The sequence below is a fragment of the Arctopsyche grandis genome, chromosome 8, assembly GCF_051622035.1.
Source record: "Arctopsyche grandis isolate Sample6627 chromosome 8, ASM5162203v2, whole genome shotgun sequence".
In the NCBI taxonomy this organism is placed as follows: Eukaryota; Metazoa; Arthropoda; class Insecta; order Trichoptera; family Hydropsychidae; genus Arctopsyche; species Arctopsyche grandis.
The window spans coordinates 7,875,340-7,884,846 of record NC_135362.1 but is presented as its reverse complement, the minus strand read 5'-3'; the positions used below and the strand labels follow the sequence as shown (position 1 = coordinate 7,884,846).

Here is a 9,507-nt window from a genome sequence, read left to right as displayed (position 1 = left end):
GCACTCAAACCCATGCTGATCAAACCTATTGACGAATTGCTGAATAAAACAATCGCGTATGATGATATGATTCGGGTAGTTTGTAAATTCATTGCAATTTTTGATTCATTGTTTAAAATCGTTTTGTCGTATAGTAATATATCTAAAGACTCTGTTTATTTGGAATGCATTCTTCAATTCGTCTGGTAAAATGCAAACGGGTAGAGACTTATCCCGTTATAAAATAAAATATATAATTTACAGACACATGAAAAATGGCTCATTAAATAGAAAACTCCAAGCATAGACCCTACTGAAGATAAAAAAATATTTTGTTAAAGGTTGTGGCTATTTGCAGGTACTATATCTGCGAATTATTGGCTATTTGCAGGTACTATATCTGCGACCGGCGCAAAGTCAATTCTGCGCATGCGCGTGAACTTATAATCCGATTATAATTTCTTACATTTAATGTATGCTAGACTTGTTTAATCAATCGTTCATTATACATGAGGCAAATAAATTTAGCACGTTATTATAATAGATTTATATCATTTATATGATCCTTGTATGTAGGTATTATACGTTGTATATGATAATAATTTTCTAACAATTAATAATATTAACTAATTTGGATTATATTTGTAGGCGGGGGTAGGAAGTGTTGACCGTATCCCAGCCTAACGAAACACTGTTGTGTTTGTTTGAATAATTTATTTTTATTATATAGTTTGGGTATACAAGTGTATAAATATGTTGTTGAAGCGGGTATGTTCTGGAAGTTCTCGAAGCGGCTGGATTCGGCTGAGTTCTGAAGCGGTTCTTCCATGTTGGTTGTTGCAGGTTGAGTGAGTCTGGCTCTGTTGCTGGTCGGCTGCTTCTAGCTGGTTGTTGGTATAGCATGGTCTGCTGTTGACTGTTGAGTGTGGTCCCGGCTGTTGCTGGAGTCTGACTGGTTGTCAATGTAGCATGGTCTGCTGCTGGCTGTTGACTGACTGTTGAGCCCGCTGTGCGGGTTTATATAGTAGTTCGCTGTATGCGGTTCATGTGCAAGGTATGCGAGGAATGTGGTTCGTTCCGTTTGATTTGTTAGGGTGGAATATTCTCGAATATGTGGCGTCGTTCCACTCGATTTAGTTTTTATCGCCCTTTGTTCCAGTAAGTCTGGGTGTTTGTTCAATGGGTTACAATGTAGTTGTTGTTTGTACAGCTGCACTTTAAAGGATGCAAGTATTCTTCGACTTCGCGTCGTTCCGCTTGATTTGTTGGGGTGGAAGTTTCTCGACTCGAGATGACGTCAATGGTTGAGCGTGAGAAATGTATCCTTCGTCGGAATAGATGTTTCGATTGCGGTGACGAGATTCCTACATATTTTTTACTCTTCGTCACTTTACGAGTTCGAACTAAATTTTAAGAGGTTTAAAACAAAATTTTAACAGTAAACACGCTGACAGTGACAGTTCACGCGCGTGCGCAGAAGGCTTGGCGCCTGTCGCAGATATAGTACCTGCAAATAGCCAATAATTTGCAGATATAGTACCTGCAAATAGCCACAACCTTTGTTAACCTTTCCTTACCGGTGATAGAAACATAGTCGACATTTACTCTAATTGTGTGAATATCTAAATACAGAGTTCATATTTTGGGTATTCCTCAGCAATACATTAATGTATTAGATAGAATTATTATAATATACACGTATTTATCTGACGCAACAGAAAAAAATATTTTATCGAAGAATCGGGCATAATGCGCAAATGCAGTGTGTGTTATTACGTTTTTTCTTTCAGTCGTGTCCCGTTCTCGGTGCGCGCGTGTTGTTTTTTTCGTTTCGGAGCTTTTTTGTACCGTGTGGACCAGCACTTTATTTGTGTTTCTTGATTATTATATAGTAAATACGGTAATAATTATTTAATGTTATTTTTTTTTTAATTTGCTATGCTACATTGTATATTATATTTATATTTTCAAAGACAATTTTAATTTTAGAAAAAAATGTCTGAAAGAAATTTGATGAATGAAGAGGAATATGATAGCGATCTCGATTTTGAAATAAATGATAATTTTACTGATACGGAAGATTTTATTGAAGATATGGAAGATACAGATTCGGAATTAGAGGCCAGTGAAAATGAAGACGAAGAAGTGTATACATCGAATCATGGATTCCAATTTCATGACAGTGAAGTGAGTAGTCATGAAGAAAAGAAGCCGGAAATAATAATGTTTTATAATAAAACAAAAGGCGCAGTAGATACCGGCGATAAAATGACAAGTGAGTATTCTTGTGCAAGATCAACAAGAAGATGGCCTTTTAGAGTGTTTATGGAGATGCTGGATATAGCTGCGCTAAATGCATATTTGCTAAGGGCGCAGAAATATCCAGAATGGAAGGCGAATAACAGAAGTCGACGAAAATTATTTATTAGAGAACTTAGTTTGGAATTAGCTATGCCCAATATTGTAAGGAGAAAAAAAAGTACAGTAAAATTCCATAAACAACAACAGGATGCTATTGATATCGCAGTATGATCGACAATCACTAGAAGCACATTCCACTAACATTCCGCAAGAAGGCATATCGGAGAATACATCTACCATTTCTAGAGTGCAAACGAGAAACTGTAGATTCTGCCCTTATCCAATGATAAAAAAAAAGAACTCGGCTATTGTGGCATATTTGTCAAAAGCCTGTTTGTATAACGCACAGAATTGAACAAAAAATTATTTCATGCTCTGATTGTTATGTAATGGACACAAATATTTAATTTTATTGTTATTCGGTTTTCGTACATTTTTCATGCTATTGTTCTTTACTTACATTTACATACAATTTATATTTTTATCATTCATGTGAATTTTGTAATTTTTGTAATTGTCTACTTGTATTATAGCAAGGATGAATACTTATATTTATCAATTAATTTTCAACGTTTTCTTATTGTCTTATATTTTTTTTATTTACGTTTACTTCTCATTTTTTTTTATCAATTTATGTATTTGTGTATTAAAATTATTATTGTGAAAATAAATACATGAAAAGTACATATAAACATATTTTATTTTATTTGATGAAAAAATTGAATATATTTTTACGCATAGGTTTTGAATCATCGCGTAATTCTGGCGGATGTGGCGTGATCACTGATCAGCGAGTCGCGGAGTGGGGGCCTAGTGTTCGTCCTCACTTGGAGATGGGCGGCCCTTTTGGATTGTCGTTCACGCGTCTTCAATTTCATGCTTTTTAGATCGTTTTTAGCAGTATATTACCAATATTGATACATATATATTCATTTATATAGATACGGACTATTACTATAGTCATGAATAGAAGGAAAAATGGTTAAATATTAATATTTATCAGACTTTAAAATCACGAATTTCTAGAACGACTGAGTCGACATCACCGCTGCACGCGTAATTTTTTAGCACCGTAAGGGAAAGGTTAAATGCAATTTTGGTATCATACTGACAAAAAGCTCGTTTTCATTTAGTACTAGTCACAGGGCCTCACCTTTGAACTCCTATGAACATGTATGAATGAATGTACATGTATGAACTCCTGATAATTGTAATTTTTTTTGTTTTAAATCTTGTCCATGCAAAAACGGATTATTTCGCACATTGCGATCGCGCGCACGAAAATCGTTGCAATAAAATACGGAATATCTGGCACTCGAGTTCTCGTTATTACAATATTTCGCGTGAGAGGTTTTGATTGATGGAGTTTTGGGTGCCAGATGTTCCGTGATTGAGATTTTAGTGACGTGCACGACATCGCTTTTTCGGAATAATCACCGAACCATGTACATACAACATCTCTTTCATTTTTATATACGTACTAGCTTTATTATAAAAAAAAAAAAAAATTTAAAATATATTTATTTATTTTGTAAGAAGCGGCGCCCCCTTCGGCTTGGCTCTATGGGGGCTGCGCCCCCTTCAGCGTGGTCCAAAACGTTGATTATCTTATGAAAAAAATTCAAAAAAAAAACAAAAACATTTGATTCGCTATGGATATATAAGGTTTTGAATGAATGTAAAAATAAATTGTTGTTATCCACGAATTGTTCACTTTATTAAATTCCATACAAACAATAATTTCAGTACATTGTCAAATTTACACAATATTACCCATCAATAACAAATTAACTTAACATGTAATTAATTTTGAACACATTTCAGAAAGATTATATCGATGAGATGAGATTCCAAATAATTAAACCTATAAAAGTCAAAAACTGGTGATATTTTTTATTTCTATTAAATACGGTCTTTCCAAAACAACAAAAAAATACATATGTACATTTACTATTTTATGCAGTAAATGACAATGTTTTTTAAAAGTTTCCAATGATTCCCATAAAAATGGCTTAGAAGAAATACACGATTGTAAATGTTTGTGCTTAAAAGTAAAATTAACGGCTTCACATATGTATGTTACTATCTATACATAAACCAAAAACCTCAACAGAACAATTGATATGAAAATTAAAATATATTTATATTTAAAATGCAATATATACGTATATATTCAATATTTTATCACATTACTAATGGACATCATAAGAAAATTAATAAAATAAATTTCCCAGGGTCAAAATTTAACTGAAATTTACAAATTTGACTTTAGTTTTCTTTGGCAAAATATAAAATAAAATCTGGTATTTGTAAGTGTAATTGCCTTTTAGTCTTATCGAATTAAAGTACATAATATGGCAACATAACTTTTTTTTACAAATTAACAACGCTGAAAAGGACCATAAATGTCTAAATGTAGGAATGTTTAATTTAGCCTCTTCATTTGCATTATACATATGTATATTGTTTGTAAATTGTGACAAATACATACATATATGTATATATATATATATTTACTTAGAGAGTATTTTTTACACATCTTTATATATGTATATATATTTATATTCATAATAATATAATATATATATCTAACATGCATAAAGAGATATATTTTGAAACAAATATTATACATACATATATTAAATAATCGTTCAACTTCAAAATAAATATCTCGTTATAACTATAATAACAAATAAAATACTTTTGTAGCATTTTATGTTGAATAATTTCTTGAAATCTCTAGAACGATTATTAAACTACGCAACATATTAAAATATGACACAATTTTAATTTGGTTCAAATGACTAAATACAAAAAAATATGGTAACATTAAGTTTTTTTTTAGTAAATTAAGTAACTGCAAAACATACACTTATATCATTCGCTATTTGGTAACACAAAAAGTATACATTGCTAGTTTCACATGAGTATAATTAAACATATTTAATACTGTTTGGATGCGAGATATGGAAATATTACCTCAATCATATTATCACTATATTGTGCTGTTTATGATTTAAGTGAATAAAAATGATGAACAAGTATCCGTGATCCAGACTCAAAATATACATATTCCTTAAAATGACTAGAGAACCTATGGTTTCGACTTATCACACGAAAGACAAACAAGTCGAAATATTTCACGGTAAATAAATTTAAGCCCATACCTAAAAAAAAAAAAAATACATTAAAACATTTAAACAAACAGTACGGAGTATAAAATATTTCATAGTATGATTTAACTCACTCTAAGGGTGTAGTCCCAACTACCGGTAGATAGAGCGGTACCGTCGGGAGAAACTTGAAGACAAGAAACCCTGTTTTCGTGTCCGTACAAAAGACAAACCCGGGCACACTTGAGCGTATCCCAAACATTGACCGTATAGTCATTATATCCAGCGAATAATAAACGACCTGTCAATAAGAAAAATTATATAAACAAAAACAAATATTACAATAAGTACACAACAATCAAATCAAACGACATACCGCTAACTGAAAAATCAACAGAATTCACTCCAAATATAATACTCTCCTTATTATAGACAGCGACCTCTTTATCAGCTCGCAAATCGAACAGCCGACACTGCGAACATATAAAGTTAGATATACGGATTCAAAGGAAATATCTCGATTATTGGAAGCAGTATATACCGTGCTGTCGTCGGATCCTGTGGCCACAGCGTCTCCGCTCGGATGGAACTTAACACTGTTTACATCAGATTGGTGTCCCTCAAACGATTGCACTACGTGTCCAGTACGCATATCCCAAATTAAAACCATCTTGTCGCAACTCTGCAACGTTCAAACAATTTAAAATTTAATACATTCTATACCAGGAAGGCTTTACAGGTAAACCCCAATGCGCCTTCCTGGCCAATTACAAACAATACAGCATTTTTATTATACAAGTCGCTGAATTACGAGACACGGAAAACTCGCAAATTAACGAGACATCTATGAATTGTACATACATTTTATTGTACATTAATCATAATCCAATAGTGGTGACATAGTAGGTAGGAAGGTTTTTAGCCAATTTTTAATCGGGAACCGTTTCAACAATGAAATCAGAGAAAATTGGCAAACTCTGATAGGAAACGATCGACCTGGAGTCACAAATATCCAGATCTGACCAGCAGCACTACAGATATAATCAAAAAAATTCTTTTCAATCTAGGTCAGCTCATGGAATCGAACCCGGCGCCTATCGGTGTTAGTATTATTTAGCCAGCAGCAAGGTTCGGCGGTTGGGCTTTTGCCTAGCACCGAAAGGTGCCGGGTTTGATCCCGTGAGTTAACCTCGATTGAAAAGCATTTATTCTGAGTATATCTGTAATGCTGTCAGACTTGGATATTTGTAACTCCAGATCGATCGTTTCCTATCACCGTTTGTCAATTTTCTGATTTCATTGTTGAAACGGTTCCTCCATTAAATTGGCTAAAAACCATTCTATAATTCTTAGTCTCGTAATTCAGCGACTTATTTTATTTATTTTACATAGATATATACCAGGAAGGCTTGACAGGAAGACCCCAATGCGCCTTCCTGGACAATTAATTACAAACAATGCAGCATTTTATTATTACATAAATCACCGTATTTTTAGAAGCTGAAGAACACGAAATAACAATTAATTACAGAATTAATCTATTGAGACATCTATGGATTTAAGTTTTTGTACATATTTTTTACAAATTATACACACAATAAATACAGAAGATTTGTGACAACAGGAAAGATGATTTTTGCCAATTTTGAGGAACCGTTTCAACAATGATCAGATAAAATTGGCAAACTCTGATTAGAAACGATCGATTTGAAGTCACAAATACCCCCAAATCTAACCAGCAGTATGGCGGATCGAACCCACTGATCACTTGGTGCTAAACATACACGCTACCATTAAGCCATACAGTTGGCTTCGTAAAAATATGTGATAAAAATGCTGCATTGTTTGTAATTAGCCAGGACGACGCATTGGGGTTTACCTGTTAGGCCTTCCTGATATATGTACATGTATATAATAAGTATATAGATTAAGTTGCTCTGATTAACAACGATTAGTTCAAACTTAATGCCACGAAGAAGTGATATGCAATAATAATCATGAAAACGTACACCAGATACAAATGTATTTCCAGTCTCAGACGGAGCCAGATCCAAAGCCATGACATCAGCTCCGTGTGCGTGAAAGCTTTGCAACAGTTGCCCCGATTCCACATCCCACAGCGCACACGTTGAATCACCACTGCCGGTTAAAATCTACAAACGTTATGTTAAATATATATTTTATACCAAACATACATATCCAATACATTTGATCTAACAATAACCTGTTGATCGGAATTTGGAAAAGTGCAACAAGACATATAGCTCGTATGTGTGCCGACTGTGCGCTTCTTCGTAGATACATCCTCTTCCAAAGAGAGCGGATAAACGGTCACTTTGTTATCTAAGCCTCTGAAAATTAAATTCAATCTGTTAGAGATGCATTTAAGCAATTGGATTAAGGATACATGGACTTCTAACGAACCCGCAAGCGACCAGTGTGCCAGATGGAGCATAAGCACATGCCATGACCCACGTTGTAGGCATAGTGACTGCATGCTCTTTATTAGTTGTGAATGCGTCCCATATGATCATTTTACCATCCTGAAAATTATCAAATTATATTCAATATGAAAATATTTAAATCCAATATTGTTTTAATATTATAACTACAATGAAATACGGAAACAAAAAGGCAACCATACTTTAATTGTAAGATATCAAGGAACATAAATAGATAAGGGCTTGTTTATAGTATGTAGATGGTAATCGTAATAGTTACATACTTGCGATGAAGAGACAATATGTCTTTTGTCAGGAGACCAATCTGAACAGAGCACCTTGGCTTGATGACCCTTGAGTACGCGCCTCGGTTTTATGTTCATGTAGCTTATAACTTCTAGTCTGTCTGCAACTGTGGCCACTGAAAATAAATTGTATCCAATGATGACAGATTGTCTTAAGTAAAATTAAAAAATAATAGTATGTAAAATTTACATGTAACATCGTTCAACTTCAAACGCTCATCTTCCAGCTTGACTTTCAGAGCTTCAGCCTCTTTTAATAATGATTCGACGGTATCACCGGGACTGTTGACTATAACTGCTGTATCTGCCGCCATAATGTGACTGTAACGTTACAATGAAGAGTACACATATAAATATGCAAAGCACGTACACGCTGAAATGTATTATCATTTGGACAATTCACATTTGCGCAAATGGCATAGAAACATCTAATATATTCACAGTGATATAATTTTACTTACAAAAAAATATATGTATTCTATAAATGTAATACTATGCGTTGACAATTGTATGTAATGTTATGATTACATTCGAGTTATTATTTACAAGATAGAATGGCAAACATTGACAAAATACGAAGCTATGCAAACCATTTCGTTTAAATGTGTTAAATATGAACAAATCAAGAGATTTCAGAGTAATTACACAATTTTGGACGATTGCTGAAACGAAACGCAATCGATACTGAACCGGACGCACCTGTCAGTTGTATGTGTTTTTTTCCTACAAAACCATTGGTAATCACAGTCACAACTACGACCATATGTTGTTGTAACTATTTTGGGGTCTTTCAGGAATAAAAAAATCATTTATTGTAATATTGCTTTAAAATAACGAAAAACAAAGCTATTTTCATTTCAAAAATCAATTTAAAATGACCGATTCGTGAAAAGGAAAGTGACGCCATTTTTCTCCATGTCGGACCGAATTTTCGGCTGATTGTCAAGTACCATTACAGAACCGCTGATTGGGTTCGGTGATTACTAGTCAAATGTGAACCGGTCACAGGACAACAGGTCGCTCTAGATCTGTCACACGTGATCACCCGTCACACTAAAACTGGTTACACCCTAAAATCGGTCAACCAGTTTTCTCGTGACCGATTTTAGGGTGTGACCAGTTTTCTCGTGACCAGTTTTAGGGTGTGACCAGTTTTCTCGTGACCAGTTTTAGTGTGACGGATGATCACATGTGACCGATCTAGAGCGTTCGGTTGTCCTGTGACTGGTTTACATATGACTAGTAGTCCGTTTACCGCTGATTGTCAAGTGCCATTACACTCATAATTTTAGCATATATGTAACATGT

The 9,507-nt window shown here is 34.0% G+C and overlaps 2 protein-coding genes across 4 annotated transcripts; one reads left to right on the top strand and one right to left on the bottom strand.

Annotated features, from left to right (window-relative positions):
* The first annotated feature begins 1,767 nt into the window (after window positions 1-1,767).
* Window positions 1,768-3,025, top strand: LOC143915190 (uncharacterized). Of its 2 annotated transcripts, none has more exons than XM_077435686.1 (2): window positions 1,768-1,879; window positions 1,953-3,017. In XM_077435686.1, exon 2 carries the CDS (start codon window positions 1,975-1,977, stop codon window positions 2,509-2,511), a length of 537 nt encoding a protein of 178 aa, XP_077291812.1. In that variant the 5' UTR covers window positions 1,768-1,879; window positions 1,953-1,974; the 3' UTR covers window positions 2,512-3,017. The 2 variants fall into 2 exon arrangements, with proteins under 2 accessions (XP_077291812.1, XP_077291811.1); XM_077435685.1 differs by having other exon boundaries at window positions 1,774-1,879; window positions 1,969-3,025.
* Window positions 3,026-5,111: 2,086 nt separating this feature from the next.
* Gbeta5 (guanine nucleotide-binding protein subunit beta-5) lies at window positions 5,112-8,920 on the bottom strand. Of its 2 annotated transcripts, none has more exons than XM_077436039.1 (10): window positions 8,845-8,920; window positions 8,390-8,520; window positions 8,179-8,315; window positions 7,878-7,996; window positions 7,678-7,804; window positions 7,463-7,606; window positions 5,995-6,135; window positions 5,830-5,926; window positions 5,588-5,754; window positions 5,112-5,507 (listed from the first exon to the last, which is right to left on the bottom strand). In XM_077436039.1, exons 2-10 carry the CDS (start codon window positions 8,511-8,513, stop codon window positions 5,496-5,498), a joined length of 1,068 nt encoding a protein of 355 aa, XP_077292165.1. In that variant the 5' UTR covers window positions 8,514-8,520; window positions 8,845-8,920; the 3' UTR covers window positions 5,112-5,495. The 2 variants fall into 2 exon arrangements, with proteins under 2 accessions (XP_077292165.1, XP_077292166.1); XM_077436040.1 differs by having other exon boundaries at window positions 5,163-5,507; window positions 8,661-8,913.
* Between the last annotated feature and the right edge of the window lie 587 nt (window positions 8,921-9,507).